The sequence below is a fragment of the Cricetulus griseus genome, chromosome 2, assembly GCF_003668045.3.
Source record: "Cricetulus griseus strain 17A/GY chromosome 2, alternate assembly CriGri-PICRH-1.0, whole genome shotgun sequence".
NCBI lineage: Eukaryota > Metazoa > Chordata > Mammalia > Rodentia > Cricetidae > Cricetulus > Cricetulus griseus.
Genome location: NC_048595.1, coordinates 380,293,727 through 380,316,233, shown reverse-complemented (window position 1 = coordinate 380,316,233; position 22,507 = coordinate 380,293,727). Strand labels below are relative to the sequence as shown.

The 22,507-nt window shown below is 45.3% G+C and overlaps 1 protein-coding gene across 6 annotated transcripts in view; it reads left to right on the top strand.

Annotated features, from left to right (window-relative positions):
- Window positions 1–22,507, top strand: part of Pacsin2 (protein kinase C and casein kinase substrate in neurons 2) — a 94,875-nt gene that overhangs the window by 50,044 nt on the left and 22,324 nt on the right. For 5 of the 6 annotated variants that reach the window (XM_027396120.2, XM_027396118.2, XM_027396114.2 and 2 more), the window contains one exon: window positions 12,081–12,219. The exons of the other annotated variant lie outside the window; for it this stretch is intronic. In XM_027396120.2, coding sequence (XP_027251921.1) covers window positions 12,160–12,219 — 60 coding nt within the window. In that variant the 5' untranslated portion in view covers window positions 12,081–12,159. The remainder of the gene's footprint in view (window positions 1–12,080; window positions 12,220–22,507) is intronic. 6 annotated transcript variants of the gene reach the window in all.

Below are 22,507 nucleotides of genomic sequence, written 5' to 3'. Positions count from 1 at the left end.
TTCTGAAGCCTGCTGGGCAGAGAGCAGCAGCTGTTGTGTGATACCTCCTTTCCTTTAAGAATCAAAAGGGAAGGTCTAGTCTTTCTTTCATTGACTGTGGTTCCAAAGTAGCAAGTGTTTCTGCTTGAGACTTTTCTCCTGTAAACAGACTGACATGCCTTTCTCTGGGCTTCGGATCTGTCTTCATTTTCACTCTGAGGCCCGATATTCTCTAATCACATGTCTGCTGCTTTCTGACAGGAAACCGCCTAGGAACTAGAGTTCTACTGCAAATAGAGAGGTGATAGCCACAGATCTTCCCAGAGCTACCTCCAGTAATTGATTGGTTGGTTCCAAAAATACTTGCAATTCTGTTCAGTTTAAATGCCATGGGTTCTTAGGGTTGATACAAGACAAACATTTGGCAAAATGAGGTTGCTTATTCTCTGCATGTGTATGGGTCAAGGAGGGTGGGTGAACTGAGCAATCTGCTGGGTGGGTGGGTATCTGCTTTACTTTATTTTGAAGGGGTTGGGAAGATTGAGGGAGTTCAGGACTTCTAACTGAGCCAGCCCCATGCCTGTGACTGGTGTCCAAGGTGTGCTGGACCTTCCTACTGCTTGGGGATCTGTGGGTTGGGTGGGGTGTCTGTCATACCTTGGTATGGGCTCTTCATGCTGGTGTGGCTCCCACCTTCACTGGGATGGTAGAGGAGAGATTGACCCTCACACCAGGCCTATCAGGGTGAATAGGAGTTGACTAGGAAGAGCAGTCTGGGGCAACAGTGTGTCATACTAGTTGTTCACAGAGGCTGAGGCCACTGGAGAGGTAGGTTGGCCATAGTATGAGGCCTCTGAGGGTCTTCTGTTATTGAGAGCAGTTTGAGAACATGAAGGTGAGGGTGGTGTGCATAGCCAAGAAGTGGTCATGTGGTAGTGAGCATATGAATGCCGTCAAGGTCCCACCTTCTGGCTGAGCCATGGTATCCTCAGTGTAGCTCACGCAGCCCTGGTTCCGCTTTAGAATTTTGCCTTTGTTGAGGTTCACTGCATGAATGTTCGTCTCTGTACTCTTAACTAAATATGTAAGATCTTACTCATCTGGTAAAATTAGACAACCCGTAGACTTCTCTTTACTCTGCCTTGTTTCTCCACTGGGGAAGAAGCCCGGGAGACAAGTAAGTGTGTCAAGGAGCTGCTGTTCTCTCAGCACTGAGGACAGTGTGAGTCACTAGCTCTGCTGGTATTTCAGTACTGTTTATTTTTAAACAGTTCTGTGCAAGCAGAGTTTCCTCATGGTTTCTGTTACTAAGGCTCCATAATATTTCCTTAGGTCTGTGTGCCTGTGCTTTCACACACTGGACTTTCTAGTCCCTCAAGCTGTCTCCTGGTCAGGGTAGGAAGCAGTGTTTCCCCAGCTGCAATAGCAATTCTCTCTGAATGGGAAGAGTCCATTGTTGCTTCTGAATGTTGGAAAGAAGGGGCTGGTCGGTGGAAGGCGCTGTGTGACTCAGGGCTGCCAGGCCTCCCATCTTGGGGCTGAGTGAGCAACTGTTCCCTCTTCCTCAAGGCCTTTACTTCCAGGTCTCCTGGTTGAGAGTACAGATAGGCTGGTTGGCTTGGGAAGTGTCGGTTTTACATCCTGGCCCGCCCTTAGTTCTTGGGATCCTCAAACACAAGTGATTTTTTTTTTTTTTTCCCTCTTACACTTTGTTTAGAGGCAACCTCATACTGTAGTCCAGGCTGGCCTGGAACTCATTACATAGCCAAGGCTAGACTCAAGCTTTTGGAACTTGTAGCAATCCTCCTCACTCGCCTCTTGAGTATTGGGATTGTTAGTATGAGTCACCATGCCTGGTTTTTTTTTTTTTTTTTTGTAACAAAACATAGAACCTATTTCTTCCTCATTTGGCATGGTATTAAGTTTGGACATGAGTAGACAGAGTCCTGAGGACAAATTAGAAATGCCCAAGTTATACACATTCAGGATTCCTACACCAATTTCTCTTTTTCCTCACTTCCATATTCCTGTCATATTTCTCTTGCTCAGTTCCTCTGATTTGTCAGCAAAGACAAACTGACTACTGCAGAAGGAAGGCAGTTTGTTAGGCTTTTACTGGACTCCAGTTGCAGCCCTGGGAAATGCCTCCTCTTAGGTTACTAAGCTATTATCAGATAGGAGCCATTCTTCACCTCCCTGGCTTCGTTTTCAGGAGTGTTTCAGTTACTCTTACTGGTCATTTATCTTTGAGGAGGTTCTTTGTTTTGAGATTCAGTCTTTAAAGACAGCCTGTTTGCTAGCCCTCACATTCTGGCCATATTTACTTTGTCTTCTGGCCCATGCACTTGGGATGGTTCTGTAAGGTTCTTCTCTGCTCTTGGAGAAAGTGTATTTCCTAGATGATTGTCCAGGGTCTAAAGATAGGCCCAGAGGACTGTGTGGAAGAGGCAGTTCATGGCCACCTCAAAGTGTGGTATTTTAGAGGTAACTAGTTTAGGGATAGCACATGAAATCATCTCACACTAGTTTCTGAGCATATTCTTGAGTCTTAGGGAACCTGTGCTGGCTAGATGTCTTCAGGTTCTGCTATAATCATGCATGATGACAGAACTGCTTGGTACTGGAGGGCTGAGAGTGCAGTATGAACTGACTTAGCTCCTTACAAGCTCTTGCTCTGATACACAGTAACTACCAACTGCTGCTGTTTCTGTTATTCAGCAGAACATAGTAGCATAACAAGGTGTATCAGTGCTCTGGACATGCCCAGGAGGTTCCAGGTATGGGACATTGTCTTAGGGTTTCTGTTGCTGTGAAGAGACACCATGACCATGACAGCTCTTATAAAGGAAAACATTTAATTGTGGTGGCTCGCTTACAGTTCAGAAGTTTAGCCCATTATGGTCATGGTGGAAAACAAGGTAGCTTGCAGGCAGACATGGTGTTGGGGGAGGAGCTGAGAGTCCTTACATCTTGATTCACAGGCAACAGGAAGTGGTCTTTGAGACACTGGGCATGAGTTGAGCATATATGAGCCCTCAAAGCCCACCTTCACAGTGACACGCTTCCTCCAACAAGGCCTCACCTTCTAACAGTGCCACTTCCAGGGGGGGCAATTTTCTTTCAAACTACCCACAGACACTCTGCTGACTTTGTGGATGGATCAATAGACCATTATAGAAAAATTGCTTCTCACCTATTTTGCTCTCAGCTCAGGATATTTTTGGTTAGTAATCTAAATAATTAGTCTTTTTGCTTTCCTGCGTGTACTGTACGACATGCTAGTGTTGGCCTTCATGAATAAAATTGAGAGAATCAGTGCACTCAGATCCATCAATATCTTACACAGCTGGGACCCTGGGAGGTCCACCAGCTTCCTTCAACCCTTCTTCCCTGTCTTGAGTTGAGCTCAGTGATTTGCACCTGTTCCTGCCTCATCCTGAGCGTGTAGCCTGGCTTTCAGACTCAGTTCTTTCCCTTCCTGGGGGACCTGAGCACATGATACACAACAGCATCTGTTTCTTCATCTTTTGGGGCTGTTGAAGAGTAGGTATGCCCTAGCACTGGGGCTTACACACAGTAACTGTCAACTGCTGCTGTTTCTGTTTTTCAGCAAAGGCAGGAACTACACCCCACAATAGCCCTCAGGGCTCATCTCACCATCTTTATTCTGCTTTTTACTCAGGATGTAAATTGCTTGTGTTAGTTGTTAGCACTGGCCCTTTGACTTTTAGCCTTAGTTCACATATGGGTTAGGACAAGGATAGGATGCTGTGTCAGCAGCATCATGAGTAATTTCTGTGATATGAGTGGACTTGATTTACTGCAAGATCTCGGAAGAGAAGTGAGCTAGTTTTGGTGAGGATGCACACATAAGGAAGTTGATGCTCAGGTCCGATGAGATGGAAAAGTACTTGCAGCCTTGACCTCACTACAAATATGCACTTGTAATTTTTGGTGTTGTTTGTTTGTTTGTTTGGGTTTTCCAGACAGGGTTTCTCTGTATAACAGCACTGGCTATCCTGGAATTCACTCTATAGACCAGGCTGGCCTTGAACTCACAGAGATAACCCCACCAGCGCTGGGATTAAGGGCATATGCCACCACCACTTGGCATATATATATATATATATACCACTTCTAACCTCTGATCTGTGCAACTTTTCCCATAATCTCTTTCTAGTGAGAAGCCCTTTGAAGGCATTAAGAGATCAACTCTTTTCTTTTTTTTTTCTTTGCCTTTTTGTCTTTTTGACAAAAAGGCTCTCCTGGAACATTTGTAATCCAGACTGGCCTCAACTCAGAGATCCTTCTACCTTTGCCTCCTGAGTACTGGGATTAAAGGCATGCACCACCATTCCTGGCTGATTAATTTCAATTCTCAAGTGACAGTAGTGAGAGAAAATATGAGAGACTTGCCCAAAGTCCCACAGATGCTTAATATCAGGTTTTGAATCAATCTCCTAAATTTTGACTCGAAGATCACTTTGTAAAAACTGACTTTTGAGGAGACTATAGAGACAGCTCTGCAGTCAAGCACTTCCTGCTTTTCCAGAGGACCCAGGTCCAGTTCCCAGCAGCTGTAACTTTAGCTCTAGGGAATCTGATATACTCTTCTGTTCTCTTAGGACACTAGCTTACAAGTAGCATAAGTTCACACAAACATATAAATAAAATCTTAAAGTATGATTTTTGACTCATCAGAATTATGGTGGGCTGGGCAGTGCTGGTGTATGCCTGTAATCCCAGAACTGGGGAGGCAGAGGCTGGTGGATCTCTGAGTTTGAGGCTACAGAGCAAGGTCCAGGACAGCCAGGGCTACACAGAGAAACCCTGTCTCAAAAAAATCAGAAGAAGAAGGAGAAGAGGAGGAAGAGAAATTATAGTGGTTTTGCTTGTTTTTCTTTTGTTATTTATATTCTTAAAAATTATTTTTATATGTGTAGTTGTCTTACTTGTATTTATGTCTGCAAAACCGTGTGTATTCAGTGCCCAGGGAGGCTAGAAGAAGATGTTGTACTCCCCTGAAACTGGAGCTACAGACATTTGTGAGCTGCCATGTTATTTCTGGGATTTGAACCCAGGTCCTCTGAAAGAGTAGCCAATACTCTTGACTGCTGAGCCATTTCTTCAGCCCCCAGAAATTATGATTGGTATAGATTTACTGTTTCTGTTTGTTTGAGGGTGTATGAATATCTAGCGTACTTTTCTTTTAAAATTGGTATTCTAACCTTTAGAATCCAGCATGTTGTAGTGGACACAGTTTCCCACTCATTATTGAGTTGAGTGCTCTACACAGCATTCCAGAGAGAGAAGTCACTCTATTTGCTGATCGCTATCGCTTCCTTTAAGGAATGTTCCCTTTTCCAGATGAAGTCATTGGAAACAAAATAGGTTGTGGCAGATAGCCTAGTTGAAACACGTGTTTCTGCTTATTAACAAATGTTCGAGGCCATATGTTAGCTCGGGCCTGAGCACCCATTGTGTGCAAGGTGGCTTGAAGGCTAGAGAAATGCAGGAGACCTTGTCCTTCTTACAAGGGACAGACTGGACACACACTGAACCTGGCAGTATAGGGAACCCAGAGGCCCGAGGCATCAGATGGGCTATAGGGCTTCCTGTACGGCTGTAGCAAACAGAGCTTGAGCTGCCTATTTTTGTTTTTGTTTTGTTTTGTTTTGTTTTGTTTTGGGTTTTTTTTTTTGGTTTTTTGAGACAGGGTCTCTCTGTGGCTTTGGAGGCTGTCCTGGAACTAGCTCTTGTAGACCAGGCTGGTCTCGAACTCACAGAGATCCGCCTACCTCTGCCTCTCGAGTGCTGGGATTAAAGGCATGTACCACCACTGCCCAGCTGCCTATTTTTCCTTGAGCTACCAAACCCATTTGAGTAAAGTAGTCCTAAGCTCCAAGAAAGAGCCCAAAAGCTTTTAGAGGATTTGAAGGAAAGAACATATAATAAGATGGGAGGGGGTGTTAAAGTTGTATTAATAAAAGAATTCTCCACTTTAGATAAAGACTCCCATTAGTTTCCTTCTGGGATCTCATCTCCTTGAGTCAGGATCACTTACTCTTGAGTTCAGCTCACCCTAAAACCTCCAGCAAGTTTTAACAGAGTGACTGGTACCCAAGGAAATGTGGATGCAAGACTCAGGGCAGTGAGCAAAAGAGGGCAGTGATGCAGACTCATGCCCTCTCAAGAGTTTCCAATTGTAGCATGGTAGTGCAGGCCTTTAATCCTAACACTCTCATGGCAGGGGCAGAGGCAGCTCCATCTCTGTGAGTTTGAGACTACCCTAATCTTCACCAAGTTTCAGGATAGCCAAAGCTATATAGAAAGCCTCTGTCTTGAAATAATGAAGCAGATAAATAAATAAATAAATAAATAAATAAATTTAAAAAACCCAAAATACAAAAAAGCCAATTGTGGTGTTAGAAATTGAAAGCACTATGGAGTTGGAGGTGCTAGGGTGCTGCCTGCCCCACACAGGTCTGTAGTGCAGGAAGAAGGACATTCCAGGCAGAGGATGAGTGAACTGGCTGCAGCTGACAGTGCCAGCGTCAACAGAGTAACTGCCTGGTTGGAGTTGTGTGCTGTAGGACGTGAGGTTTGAGGACCAGACAGTTTGGTGGGAAGTGAACAGGGCTCTACCTGTGGAGGCCGCTTGCTGCAGGGGCATGCATTACTATGCTGACCTAGATTTTGAGAGGGTCCTAGTATTGACAGTAGACTGAAGTGGGACTGGGTGCTGGGAGAACTGCTAGGAGACAACAAAATGGAGAGAAGAGGTGACAGGGGCAGTGATGATCCAGAGGGAAATGGGGAAGAGGAGCTGTCATCTCTTTCGGTTTGCAGATGGGAGAGAGGCTAGCCTAGCAGTGCATGGAAAAATCTTTCTTGAAGCTGTGAGGGTGTTGTGGAATTTGGTCCTATGGGACCACCCTTCATCCCAACATGGCGTCATTCACGAAACAAAATGTTTTGGTTTTTGCCTGTTTTATTTTCAAAAGCATTCTGTGCTGTTAGCTGACATTTCAAATAGCTTAGGAGGTTGCAAGTAGTAGGTAGACATTCCCTTCACCACCAGGGGCACAAGTGTTCCAATGAGGACTGTGAACTTTGGTTAGTGTTTAGCAACTGTGAACTAGTTGTTGCCCTACTGGTGGGGCATATGTTGCTGCTGCTAGAGTCGCCTGTGTTCCCGTCTCTGCTCAGCCCTTGTGCTGGCTGCCCGGTGTCCTGTGCTTCAAGTATATTTTCTCTTCTTTTAAATCTCTTGTCTTTTCTTTTCAGATAGGAACTTGCTGGTCAGGAAAGCTGGCCTTGTCAGTCCTACTTCCTTAGCCTCCCTGGTGCTGGAATTGCAGGCCTGTGTCACTTCTCCCAGCTGTGGTATCAGCATTTGATGGGCTTTCATTTTTCAGTTTTGTTTTCTGCTGCTACAGCATTCCCACAGTGAACACCTGCTCTTGGCTGTCTGTGCTGGCTGAACTCATCTGTAGAATAAATTTGTAGCTGAAACAGGCTTTGGGAACGATGGTAACTTCTCTCCTTGGAGGTTTGGACATTGCAGAGCTAAGGACAAACACATAGGTGCTTGAGGTTTGTTTTGTTTTGTTTTGTTTGTTTTGTTTCTTTGCTGTTGTTTTTGGTTTTTTGTTTGTTTGTTTGTTTGTTTTGGTTTTTTCGAGACAGGGTTTCTCTGTGGTTTTGGAGCCTGTCCTGGAACTAGCTTTTGTAGACCAGGCTGGGTCTCGAACTCACAGAGATCCACCTGGCTCTGCCTCCCAAGTGCTGTGATGAAAGGTGTGCGCCACCAATGCCTGACCCATGTGGGCACTTCTGCTTCCCTCCATGGTTAATGTTCAGCAAGGATCAAAGAGGAGGGCTTCCTGCTCTTCTTTCAGGGGAGACAGACAAGCACAGTACTTGGATGGTCTTACCTTCTACAATAGCCTATAGGCCTCAAAAATGACCTCTTGGTTTTCCTTTTAGAGTGAACTAGGGATTAAAGAGAAGCCAGAGGTCTTACGTAATACATCCTTTGTTTACCTGGTACTTGTTAACAGGCCAGAAATGGTAGAAGGAGGTTGTGCCAGCTTCCACTGGGGCCAAGGGCAACTGTGACATACTCTGTTAACCTCTAAGCCTCTGCACACAGGCAGAAAACTGGCTCTGGGACAAGTATTGACCTTGTGCAGCAGCAGAAGTCAAAGGAAGCAGGGACCTAGACATTCTTACCCCATCCTTAGTCCTGGATTTCTAAGGAGTGCCTCTTAAAATAGGATTGTCTAGTAAAGGTCTTTGGAGGACTCACTGTGTGCTTGCTGGCTTTGGACAGGGTCTCACATTGTGGCTCAGACGGCCTGAAACATGTTCTACAGCCCAGGCTGCCTTGAACCCAGCAGTCCTATTGCCTCAGCTTCCCAAGTGCTGGGGTTACACACATTGGCCACCAGCCTGGCTTTTATTATTAGGATTTTCTTGCTCTCAGGTTGCATGTTTGTTGCATCGTCAATGTCAACTTGACTGGATTTAGAATTACTTAGGAGACATAAATCTAGGTGTGTCTGTAAGGGTGTACCCAGGTTTAGTGAGAAGAGAAGGTCCACCTTACATGTGGACAGCACTATCCACTGGGTGGGCGTCCTAGACTGAATAAAGAGGAGAATATTAGCTGAGCTCCATCAATTTGTTGCTCTCTGCTTTCTGGCTGTGAATGTAGTGTAACCAGTTAACTCACCCTGGGGTGTCTTCCTTACCATGATGGATTATATCATCAAACCGTGGGCCCAGATAAATCCTTCCCACCTCAAGCTAGTTTTGTCTGGTATCATGTCACAGTAGAAAGAAAAGTATCTTCTTTGAGGGGGCAGAGAAGCCTGTGTTAATTGTTCCTTAATTAACTGGGATGCTAAGGCCTTTGGGAAGAGCTAGACTGAGGCACTGCCCATTGCTTTACCCATGGTGGGCAGCTCACTGAGTGGCTGCAGAAGCTCTGCATCCTTCTAAGAGAGGTCCAGAGGAGAGGAGCCCTTAGCTGGGAGTCCTCACTCACTCACCTGCCTAATTTGTATTGAGACTCTTAATGTAGAGTGTGTGTCTTTGTCCTCCTGGCTGATGTGATGGAGAGCCTTGTGTTTTCATCTTTAACATTGAATTACTAGAGTAACCCCCTCACCAGCAGCACTGAGGAGTTCTCAGAACTCTCTGAACATTCTGCTCAAGCATTAGAACTCAGTTTCTTTAGGAAGAAGTCATCAGTCAGTTTCTGAGTGCCAGGCAGTGTGAACTCCACAAACCATGTGCCAGACTCAGCCCATCTTCAGGAAGAACAGTGATGGCTTGCTTGTCATTTTGTGCTTTTCCAGAGTTCTTTACTGTTAACACCTAGGACCTCGCTCTACCATTCAACCATACTTTACAGGCTACCTGAGCCTCTTAATGCCTCAGGAGGTGGTCTGTTCCATCCTGCCTCACAGAGGAGGGCTGTGAATCATGAGAGGGAGGGAGCATGCTGTCAGTAGGGAATCCTCAGCCTGTTTCTGAAGGAGTGGCCTCCCAGGCCTGCAGCAAGCTGAGTCTGAGCAGGATGGGTAGAGATACAACAGACAAGACATTGGGAAGTGAACTTTTGCCAGATGCTGGACTGTGTTAGGGTTTTTTGTCTTTTTTTTTTTTTTTTCCATTTTTGTTTTCTCCCCCTGCTCGCTTCTGCTATTGTGACAGATATCTGAGAAAACAATGTAATGAGAGTAAATGTTTGTTTTGGCTCATGGTTTCCATTCATGACTGTGGCTCTGTTGTTTCTGGTCCTGTGGTGAGGCAGAGCATCACAGCAGAAGGATGTGGTGAAGCAAAACTGCTCATATCCATAGCGTCTGAGAAGCAGAGAGAGCAAGGGCCAGGGCATGTTCCTAGTGACCTTCTTCCCAGTGATGCCGTTATTTATGTTCTCGATCTCACACAGCAAAACAGTCGGGGGGAGGTGGGGGGAGGGGGAAGTATTAATCCTTTGTCATCAGAGTTATGTCAGTGATTGGAATGTGATCCACCGACAAGGAGGGATGACAATAAGGCGTCCGATAAGATAAGTCTTATAAAATATATAGGTTTATGATAGTTAAGACTGAGCTAACAGATGAGAATCCTTGTCATTGGCCAAGCAGCATTGAACCTAATACAAGTTTCTGTGTATTCATTCGGGCAGGCTGCTGGCGTAAAGCTCACACGTGGCGGTGGGGCTCAGGCAGCTTTTGGTGGAAAGATTTATCGTAACAGAACACCAGTGGAGTAGTTCCTTTGAGCAAGAGCCTTTGGTGGACACTACACTATATCCAACCACAACAGGTGTTGGACCAGTGGTTTGAATCCTGGATATTCAGTTGTCTGCCTGTAAAGTGACAATAGTAGCATATGTGTGTAGGGGTTTTTGATGAGCAAGAAACTTGCCTAAAGCTCAGCATAGACTACCCGCTGGTAGTGTGTAAGAGATGTGTAGAACATGGCAGTTTCATGTTCTTACCATGTACTTCCAGGTAGAACAAAAGACTCAGATCTGTCTAAAGCAGGCTTGCCACAAATATGGCAGCTTCCAGAAAAAGAACTTCTTTGGGAGCATAATTTAACCATTACTTAGTGACTGAACACCTATGTGACATCATCAGGCAGCTCTTTTAGTTTCTTCCTGGATGGTCTTTGACTATCTATGGGGTTGAGTGTGGCTCATTTTTGGATGCAACCTACCTGTCCTTGTTGGTAGCTGGTTCTCACCCAGGAAGGAAGGTTTTTATATTAGGGTCCATACTAGAAGAGAGAGCCAGAGTTTTATGCTGGCGGCCATTTTCTCTTTGAGTATGGTTATGTCATGTGCCCTCTCCTTTTACCTTAGAGCCATTTCTCTGCAGCTCTAGGTGTCCTTAGTTGTACATCGCTCTATGTGGTCCACCAGAAGGGCTGAGACCCACAGCTGTCTCCAAGGATAGGATTTCAGCTAGCTCCTGAGGTCACAGCACCCTGCAGTTAGTATTATCCAGGATGTTCTATGTTCCTGATCTAGACAAACTCCTTGCCCTTTCTGTGCCCATTTCCCTGCTCTTATGAGGCATGTGATGACTGCTGCCTCATAGTTATTAGTCAGGACTGAACTAAGTGCACACATGAGGAGCATATGAAACTCTCTGACAGCAGGTGCCACTCTTTCCCTCCCTGAGTAAGTGAAGCTGACAGCCTCAGAGAAAATGCTTGTCCCTGAAGTAATAACCAACAACAAAAAGCAACAGTAACAAAACAGTGTTGCTCTCATTGTCTTTGGGGAACTTGCTGGGCTGACAGGTTTGGTTTATCAGGTGTGTGCCAAATAACTCTTATTTGTCCTTGCTATCTGTATTAGTCAGGATTCTCTAGAGGAGCAGTGCTTATAGAGTTTATTAGGGTGGCTTACAGGCTCTGGTCCAGCTAGCTGGTCAACAATAGTATTTCCTGAAGGAAAGTCCAAGAATCCAATAGTTGTTTGGTCCATAAGGCTGGGTGCCTCAGCTGATCCTTAGTATACACTGGAATCCCAAAGAAGTAGGCTCTGATGCCAGTGAAGGAATGGACTTGCCAGTGAGAGCAATGGCAAGCAGGCAAAGAGAGAAAGCTTCCTTTCTCCATGTCCTTTATATAGCCAAAGATGTGGCCTAGATAAGTAGGTCTTCCTACTTCAACCATTTAACTAAGAAAAAAATTCCTCCTAGGTGCACCCACTCCCTTGAATTTTAGTTGATTCCAGATGTAGTCAAGTTGACAACCAAGTAACTTAATGCAGTGTGAATAAAGTATCCTCATCTTTATTTGACTAAGGCTGGCTAGCTCTCAGAAGAGCTTCTGTGGTGTCACTGGTGACACTGGAGTCAGCTGAGCTCCCGAGTCATCTCTGGGATGTACTTTCGAATCTCAGTCTCAGTGAACTGAGGAAGGGAAGAGGTGGGGCAGGGAAGAGAAGCCTATGGCAGGGTAGGAGAGACCAAAATGCTGAGGTTTGTGCCATGCATTCAATAGAGATGCCTTGCTTTTTGTCCTGGGATGGGAAAACTACAACCATCTATGTTGTTTTTCTTTCATAGGTCTGTCTGCAGGTTTTGAGCATCTGAAGTGGATCCCTGAACCTGAGTGTCTGCTGCCATCCCCTCATCCTCTGCAGAAATGTCTGTCACCTATGATGATTCTGTGGGAGTGGAAGTGTCCAGTGACAGCTTCTGGGAGGTAATGCCTCCTCTTTTGATGAATGCAGATCCCAGGTAGTTGACATCCAGTGTACCATTGTGGTTTTGGTAGAGTCAGGAGGAGATCAATGTAACTCAAAATCAGCTGAGTACTTGCCATCAAATGGGTGGTGGCAGAGATAGGATGATGTTTTTTAGGGACTATGGGAATGCTCCAGCCCTCAATGGAGGTGGGCACTTACTTGCCTGAAAAGTCTGATCCCTCACAATCTGAGGTGTGTTTGTGAAAGGTCTTGATGATTTTCCTTCCAATGTTCTTGGATATCTAGCAACAACACACAGTAGTGATAAGGCTCAGTCTCACAGGTAGCTTTTATGCCATGATACGACATTATTTTACATACTGCAGGCAAGTGGCCAGAGGGTTCCACAAAGGGCAGGGATCTTGGTAGAGCATCTGCCTGCCAGCCTGTGTCCTGGGAACTCCCTTCCTGATGAAATTATCTTGTGTGGTTTTATTTTTAGAAGTTATTCTCTCCTAACCTGCTTATTTTTCTTCTCTACTAGTTAAAGAAAAGCCAACTGTTTTCTTTTTGTTGTTGGTAGTGGCACCAGGGATGGAAGTCTGTATGCTAGGCAGGGGTCCTATCACTGAGTTACCATTCCAGCCAAGAAAGTAAAGTCTTGACCATATTTTCCCCCATATGAAACCCCTTGGAACTTTCTTTTCATTCTGGGCTGCATGGACAGGGTGAGAAGGACTGGGTGTCAGCTCTGATCCCAGCTGTGCTGTCACTAGCTATGTGACCTTGGGCAAGTTGCCCAGTTTACCTGAGCCTCGGAATAAAAGGGGACTAATACTGGCCCCCAAGAGAGGTTGCCAGATGAGATGGAATGTAGTCTTCAGCTCTGTGTGGGTGCCTTCCTGATAGGAGGCTCCAGGGGAGGAAAAGGTTAGTGTGCAGTCTTGGTGTTTGCTGGGGCTAACATGTCTGAAAACTGTCATCTGCTGGTACAGGCTAATGGAAACAAGTGATCACTAGTGCCCTGATTTTAAAAGATAGCAGAGGGCTCAAACTTCACTAGCAGTTTTCTTTCCTGTGTTCCAAGTGAGAGGACTGTGATTGACTTTTATTCTGTTAAAAGTACTTACTTAGCTAGATGCAGTGTTTATATGCTCAGAGTCCCTAGCACTGGGGAGGCTGAGGCCAGAGAATTGCTTCGGCCCAGGAGTGGGAGACCAGGCTGGACAACTCATCAAGATCCTTGCCTCAGAACAAAATAGAACGGAACATGTATTACTAGCAGATACTGTGTATGAGATACTATGAGGATATGGCAGGGCGTATAGAGAACAAGTCTGGGAACTTAAGGGGTTGCTTCTACAGGTGCAGAGTGAGTGGAAATGAAAGAGAGCAGGCATGTTCTTCCCAGACTGACCAGCCACAACTGTCTTATGAGGATGGAGGCTGGAACTGAAATCTGTATGGCAAGAGGCACTGCTGCCCTAGAAACATTTAAGGCAGCAAGGGTCACAGGGACAGACATATTATCAGCTGCTCAACAGCAGGGTATATTGGAAAGGTTGGAGCAAAACTAGGGAAAGCCACCTTAGAGCTGTGGCTGTAGATATCACCTAGAACAAGGCTGAGCTGGCACTTGCCCTCTGCCCCTGTGGACACAGGTGTGTGGGCAGGCAGGCCCCTCTTGCTGAACCCCAGAGAAGCTATGCCCACCCCCCCACCCCCAGTGTAACAAAAACACTCACAAAGCTGTGTTGTCTGTGCCTCTGTGTGTCCTGTGCCAGGTTGCATTCACTCTTACAGCCCATCCAGGCATATTCACAGAAACTGTTAAGATCTCTTTGCTTTTCTGCAGCCATGCTAGACTCCTACAGAACAGAAATCACAAGTGACGGTCTGAGCCTTGCTTTCAGTCTTCATAGCTGCCTCCCTGGTGTGAACTTTGCTTACAAGATTGAATGGGTAGAAAAAACAAGCTCCAAATGGGTTAGAACTGCCAGGTTTCAGAGTAGAACATGGCAGGGAGGGGATGTGAGTACCAGGATACAGGGCCTGTGCCCCTGCCCTGCTTGTGGCCTCTTGGAACTCTGTCCCAAAGAGCCTTGTTCCTCCATACTCTAAGGTCTTGCTGCTTTCCTGTGAAGAAACAGAGACAAATGAGACATGAAGATGACAAGGATATTTCTTATTACAGTGCTGTTGGGCCCACATCAGTGATGGCAGTGCTCTTGTGCCAGCTCTCAGCACCCCTGTCACACCTGTTGGTGCCTGTTCTGTAGCTTAGCGGAGTCGGAGTGACCCTGCTTGGCTTGTGTTGCCAGCATCTAGCACTGGGCATGGTGCATGGAGGGACTTTGTAGTTGAGGGCCTGATGGCAGCAGGTGGTCAGATATAAATGACTGAGGGTCTTCCAGGAGCTATCATTTTGCAGAGCCTGGCACATCCTCTCAAGGAACCTGCATCTGGTAGCTGAGAACTGGCTGTTTTCAGCAAGCTGATTCTGGCTTTTAGACCACGGGCTATTCCAGCTGATGCTGGCTTTTAGACCACGGGCTATTTCCACATGCTTAGTAGATATGGTAGGATAGGGCAACCGCAGCTACTTCCAATCCTGTTGACCTCCCCAGTCAAGAAGACTGCAGAGTGCTATCTAAGTAGTGTTTTGACTTGGTGCCACCTCTTTTTTGGTCCAGGACCAGGACTTTTATGTATACTGTGCACACTCACTGGCCACAGATCATAATGCCCAGTCAGTGATAGCGTTTCTCTGATTATGATGGTTTACCAGTGCTGGGTGCTTCCTCACTGTTGGTGCTGTCTGGTGTGCCTACGATACCTGGAGCCCTAGGGTCATCGGGCTCTTCAGGAGTTGGTAGGGCCAGGGCCTCCTGAGCCATAGTGTCTCTGCATTTTCTGGTCCTCAGCTGCACACATGAGCATTGCACACACACAGATGGGGAAGTAGGCTCCATCTTGTTGCTGACAGGTCTCTTCACTGTCTAGACATGGTTCTGAATGCCAGACTGCCACTTTTGTGGGGGATGGGAGGGCCATTCCTCAGTTGCTTGTCAAGAAGTTCATCCTCCTTTTGTTTTGTCTTTGGATCTCAGTCCCTTGATTAAGCTGTGGAGGCACACTTTTCCATGTGAAATAGCAGAATTTGAGTGGTATTTGGTATTGACTCTTCAGAGCATCCTGGCTCCATGGGACTTTAAGGACAAATGTTGGTTTGAGCTGGCAGAGAAGGAAGGAAGCTGGGTGGCCAGAAACAGCCTGAGAGGACAGGCAGTGAGAACTGTAAAGCAGGCTTGGATATGAGGGGCCAGGGCCAGAGTAACACTAGAGTTGGGGTAAAGGGACTGGGAGTATGAGTCCCTAAAAGGACGACTATCCCAACCCTAACACTGCTTTTCAGTCTGTTGATTTCCTTCCAGAGCACTTGGCTTTTTATGACAGGCTGACCCATTTCCACATGGCTCTTGTCTTGAATCCCAGGTGTCACAGAACTCAGAGGCTGTCTGTCCCTCTTAAACTGGAGAATTTATGGGTTTCTCCTAAGAGCTGCTGGTCTTTAGCAGCTCATGGCAGCAGCTGTGGCTCATTCTTGCCATTTTCTAGTGTGTCTGCTGAAGGATGAACAAGGGCTCACACCTCTATGTGAAAGCCTGGAGTTCAAGGAGGAGCCTTGGGGGCAGTGGCACACACACACACGCGCACGCGCACGCACACACACACACACACACACACACACACACACACACACACACCTCCCCCACTAAAATAATAAATATAAAAAAATAGGCTTGTTTGAACACAATCTTCCTATAATTTCATGTGTTCTGCTTTTGGATTTAGGATTCATCAACAGAGAGACGGGGGTTCCACTTTATCCTTTTTTAAGTTTGTCAGTTTGAACATTCAAGATTGATAATTCAGTTATCATACCATATCATAATTCAGTTGATAATACCAGTTGTTCTCTGGTATGTGTACTTTTAAGAAATCAGAGCAAGGGTGCCTTTACTGGGCAGTGAACCCCATTTCCTTCCCTTTGCTAGGCAATGAACCCTGTTGTTTTCCTTTATGGAATAGTGAACCCCATTTCCTTCTCTTTATTGGACAGTGGACTCTTTCCTTTGCTGAGTAGTGAACCCCATTTTATTCCCTTTCCTCTGAAGACCAATTCCAGAAACAGGATGGCAGCAGTCAGTGTGGGTCTGTTACCAAACACCTGGATCTGGAGTGAGGTCCTAGGCTTTGTCATGCTGGGACAGAGGCTGCCTGTTGGTAAAGCAATAGAGGCACCGGCAGTCTCAGGCATAAGCCTCACCCTTGGACTCCCTTGTGTTCTGCAGGCAAGGAGCATCATCCCGTTCAGGTGGGGATCCCAGTGGATGTGATGCAGGCCAGTGGTTCAGGGAAACATCCTACCAAGGTGCCCCTAGGTTCTCTGCTCCAAGGTGGAAATTACAAGAAAGTTGAGGGTGAAAGCAGCAGAATCCATAGAAATGAGGATGACAGAGCACTAATTGGCCCCTGAAAAGCAAGACATAGTCATGAAAGTTTTCTAGAGATACCTCCTAATATTTTGGTTTCTTTAAGCACAGGTGCCACAGAGTTTAAAACCCAAAGATCAATAGAAGATGATAGGAACATAAGACCCAGAGGACTATCCCTGTTGCAAGGGTCAGAATAGGGGTGTGATGGGTTGCAGAAGATGCTGAGATATGGAGGCCCCCGTAGGTGTATATACAGTGTTGCATCTATGACAACAAAGGGAGTGATGCTGCAGTCTGTGTGGTCTTAGGAAAAGACTGTCTTGCAATCCTCCAAGCTTTACTGAGATACTGTGGGTTTGGGGTAAAATCCCCAGGCCCTGGATATCACTAAAGCTTTTGTAGGCTGCAGCAAGGGATCAGCGGAGCCCTCTTACTGGCTTGTGCCTTCACTTCTCTTCTAGTAGTATGGAGGCTAAGGAGTGGCTTGCTCCCCTTTATGGATGTGCTGGCTAGTTCTACATAAACATGACGCATACTAAAGTCATCTGAGAGAAGAGAACCTTAATTAAGAGAATGCCTTTGTAAGATAGGGCTGTAGGCAGACATACTGTAAGGCATTTTCTTGTATGAGAATGCAGGCATGACCTGGAGGCCAGCCTTCTGGGCACACTTGCATTTCTAAATAAGAAGCATGGCACACCATGCCCCAGATGTTAGAACACTGAATTCTGAAGTAGCCGAGTAGTGGGTAGTCTACATATTAGTCTGCACTCTCCACTCTCCTTTTTGCGTTTCTTCCACATAGGGACCCTGGTGGTATGAGCTCTCACTGACCCATCTGAGGTAATGTGCCAACCAATCAGTGTATAGGCTTCCACTATAAGTGGTTGCTCACATGCAATAAAACAATATAGTTCCCCAAAACCATCTCTGGAGCATTTTATCTCTGTACTTTTTACCAATGCATTGTCGTTGCTATCTTGTCAGGGCACAGAATAGGTAATTTGCTGTCTGGTCAAAGAGTGATTCAAACATAGATGGTGAAGTGCCTGCTCAAAGAGAAAGGAATTAAGTTTTGGTCTGAGTTCCTACAGATAAATCCTTGGTTTTTGTTTTTGTTTGTTTTGGGATAGGGGTGGTTTCAAGACAGGGTTTCTCTGTGTAGCCCTGGCTGGCCTTGAACTCTGTTCTGGGATTAAAGGTGTGTGCCATCATGTCAAGCAAATCCTTGGTTTTCTATAGAGGGATGCTTGGATCTAGAACTGTTGCAGAGAGCTTTGAATAATTCACAGAGAAAGAAAGTTAGGACTGGACGTTCTGAATCTTTCTATTATTGTGGCTTTTCTAGTATCAGATTGAGATAAGGACAGTGAAAAAGAAAAAGAATGGGTAGGAAATTAAGATGATGTTGATAGAAATTCTACTGTGTCACAAAAGAGGACACTTCTGGCAAGAAGGCCTCTCGGCTCTATATTTATGTCCTTCCTTGACTGCATTGCTTGAACATTGTAGCTTAGAATGTGAAAACTCTCAGCTGCCACCACACTTGGCGCCTTTTTCACAGCTTTGTGCTAGTCATGATGATTGCTGGCCAGTAAGCAACCCAGAGTCTCTGCTTTTCCAGTGAATGTAAATCCTACCCCATGGAGACCTTTAACATGGTATTCACATGACCTTAAACCATCCAGCAGTTGCAGCCTGCTTATCAAGATGATGGATGTTGGTCTCTATATGTAATGCAATTATTAGAATCCATAAGAATAAATTTAAGCATGCCAGAGGATTATAAACAGCTGGCCTGAGCATATATGAGCCCTCAGAATTTTTGGGGGGGTGGGGTTACATTATTATGATGGATGTGAACTTCAGGCTATGAGAAATCGAAGCTCAGGTGTAGCATCAAGTGTGGAGATATTCCAGCTGGAAGGAGCATTCTTATCAGCTGCTGAGCAGGCTCTTGGACCTCCTCAGTATTTTGGCTAAATTCTTCTGTTCACCTTAAGAGCTTGGAAGGCTGTACCCTCTTCAGAGATTTAAGGGCAAATTTCAGAGATTTAAGACAAGTGCCTACTGGGCCTTTTACTAAATTTCTGGTTCAAGTACAAAGTTTATGGAATGGGAAGTGCAGCATGCTGAGGTGGTTGGCATACTGTGTGTGAACTTGCTTATGATGGGCCACAGCAGAGCCACAGAGAACTAGACTGATAAAGAATTCCCCTCCAGATGACTGGATCCTGGCATTTCAAGAAATAGGGACTCAGACACATAAATGCCAATATCTTTGCAGAGGCTCTTGCTGCAACATTGAAATCTTAACTAGGGGCTGTTGTTTCACTCCCAGTCTCATAAAAATTCAACAGAAAACAGATGAACCTGTTTGGGTGGAACAATGGCCTCTAAGAGAAACTGCAGCATGCTCAGGAAATAGTAGAACAGAAACACCTGGAACATACTGAACCAAGCCTTGGTCCCTGGAACTCTCCTATTTTTGTCATTAAAAAAAAAAAAGCCAAGGGAAAATGGAGATTATTACATGACTTAAAAGCTGTTAATTTATAGTAATCATTCTTTGTTTCAAAATATTTCTGGTTACTGGAAAGGCCGAATAATCGTTATCCTCCATGGAAGCCCATACAAGTTTTAAGACCAAACACTGTTAAGAACTTTTCTCCTGTTCAAACTCTGTACCTGGAGCAGATAACATATTCACTGATACCCAGTTCCCATGGAGAAATGGCTTGTGTAACATTGAATACCAATACCCAAGAGTTTAAAATTTGGAAGGTCATTCCAGGGAGAGCTTCTCCAGAGTTTAAAATTGTTTGCGTAGCTATAAAAGCCAATTCTCGGCCTATTAACCTGTATACTGATAGTACTTACTGTGCTCAGCTTGTTCCCAGATTACCTGCTGCTTTTGTAAAGACTAAAATTGTGTCTTCCCATGACTTTGCAAGCTGTGTTACAACAGCAACTCCATCCTATCTTTTTATCATATCAGACCCCATAATTCCTTTGGAGACAATAAAGGAAATGCTCTTGTTGATGAGGCATTGTGGTCTCCCTCTGGCAGGACTATGCACAATCACTTTCATCAGTCTGCATGGTAATTAAGCGCCCTTTTTCCACTTTAACTCATCATCAAACAAAACAGATTGAGGATGTAATGTCTGTGCCTGTTTCTCCCTTTAGGTCCTTTGCAGCCAACAAGGGTCAGTCCCTGGGGATTAAAATCACTGGCATTATGGCAAGTGGATGTCATGCATATTACTTCAATTGGTAGGCATAAATATGTTCATGTCATGGTAGACATTTATTCTCACTTTCTTATGGCCACAACAATGTCAGGGTGAAGGCCTATCATGTCATTACTCAGTAAAGTGTTTTGTGATAGCAGGGGTGTCCTGTATTATAGGAACAGACAATGGCCCTGCTCCTGCTTATCTTTCCCCTGCCTTTAAACAATTTTGTCCCCAATGGAAAATTCAACATGGTACTGGGATTCCTTATAATCCCCAAGGTCAAACTAGTGGAGAGAGCACACAAACAACTCCAAGAACAAATTGATAGATGGGGGGGGGGGTAGTGCATGTGAGTCTGAGTAAGGCTCACCCTCAACATCTTATTAATATGGCATTATTTACTTTAAATTTTTTGAAAATAGATGACAAGGGAAATACTGCAGCTCATAAACATTGAGCACCTTTGTTAGGACCTACAAGGTTACCTCTGGTGCCCTGGAAAGATGTAGTAACGGGTAAATGCCAATCACCAGCCCCATTACTTAACCACTGGGAGAGGTTTCCTGTGTATTTTTCCAGAAAATGGACTTCAGCCCATCTGGATCCCAGGCTGTCTCCCCAGACCTGGACAGCTGAGACCAGCAATGAAGCAGATAAAATTGGGCAGCTGTAAGAGATAGAGGCAAACACCTACCCTGCTCATGTGTTTACTTATTGTACTGACTCTAAATAGTGCCAGCACTGAAAAATGTTAGGCATTGGTACCTAGCCCACCCTTGTTACCAGGGGTGGAGGTCAGAGGACCTTGACCAGAAGCTGTTTGCCAATGGCTTCAACCTATTTCCTGATATGGGTCCTATAAGAGAAAATTCTGATATTTGGAATGGCACCATTCCCACCCCACCCTCTTTTTTTTTTTTTTCTTTTTCTTTTTTTGTCTTGTTTTGTTTAGTTTTTTTGTTTTTTGAGACAGGGTTTCTCTGTGTAGCTTTGGAGCCTATCCTGGCACTCGCTCTGGAGACCAAGCTGGCCTCAAACTAACATAGATCCGTCTGTCTCTGTCTCTGCCTCCGGAGTGCTGGGATTAAAGGCGTGCACCACCAATGCCCAGCTTCCCTCTTTGCTTTTATAATGGTTATAATCTATTCACCTTTGTTATTTTCCCTTTAATTATAATATTCCACTCATTGATCAGCTCATCTGGGCTTAGAAAAGCAAAATAATAAAGAAGGAACTGTAGGAGAAAATGCAGGTGTGACCTGGCGACTAGCCTACTTCGTATACTGTGTTTCTAAATAAGAAGCATGGCACACCATACCCCAGAAGTCTGAACACTGAATTATGAAGTAATTTGAGTAACCATTAGTTTATCTCCCCACCCTTTACCAACCCATAGGCATTGCTGTCTTGTCAGAGGCTGCCCCAGTAATGATGGCATTTTCTTAGTGTTTCATGGGGAGACCAACCCATGGTGAGTAGTGCCATCCCTGGGCCTGTGATCCTGAGTTGTATAAGAAAACAGGCTGAGCAAGTCATGTTGCAACCCAGTAAGCAGCACCATCCATGGCCTCTGCATCAGCTCCTGCCTCTGTGTTCCTACCCTACTTGAGTTCCTTTCCTCATTGCTTTTGATGATGAACTGTTATATGGAACTTAAAGTTTTGGTCATGGTGTTCATCACAGCAGTTGTTGGTGTTGCCATCTGCCAACATGATTTTTTGGGGCTGTTGAAGGGCTCTTATAACTTCCCTGGGTTGAGGGACTTTGTGAATGAAGGACTCCAAACTGCTTCAATATCCATGATGGGAAGTATCCTAGCAGCTTTTCAGACCTCTCCCTCTCCATGTGGAAAAAGAATCCAGATCTAGCTACCAGCCAGATTTGGGCTCTGAGAAGTCATTATGGAGTGCCTGGTCTAGAGGCATGGAGAATAGAGAGTAATGACACTGTGTTTTGGTGTGTAGCAGATGTCCAAACAAGGGTGGCTTGAACTGCAGGATAGATGTCAGAGGAGTGGTACCGTACATAGCTCGTGCTGTCCTCCTGTCCCAAGCTTTCCTGAAGTCTGAGGCCCTTCGCTCTTACCTCACATGTCTCTAGGCCAGCTCTGACTCCTTGGAAATATTCCTTTCCAGAACTATGGTATTCATCTGGCCATAATTCCTATCAGGCTAATATAGTGATGGTCTGTTCGCTATGATGCCACTGTGTGCCTCACATAGTACTTGGCACACAGCAGATGTCTATTAAATATTTGTGGATGGCAAGAGGGAGTTGCCAGAACACCAGAAGCTGAGAATTCGGAATGCCTGACTGGCTGTTTGGAGTTTGCTGGCTAGTGGCAGTGGCAGACTCTGCTCATTTCACGATTCCAGAACTATGAAGGACCTCTGGAGGTCACCTAAGCTGCTTCTCACTCCTACCCTGTGTGGACAAGACAAAGAAATAGCCAGAAAAGAACTTAGGTCCTGGGCTGGAGAGATGGCTCAGGGGTTAAGAGCACTGACTGCTCTTCCAGAGGTTCTGAGTTCAATTCCCATCAACCACATGGTGGCTCACAACCATCT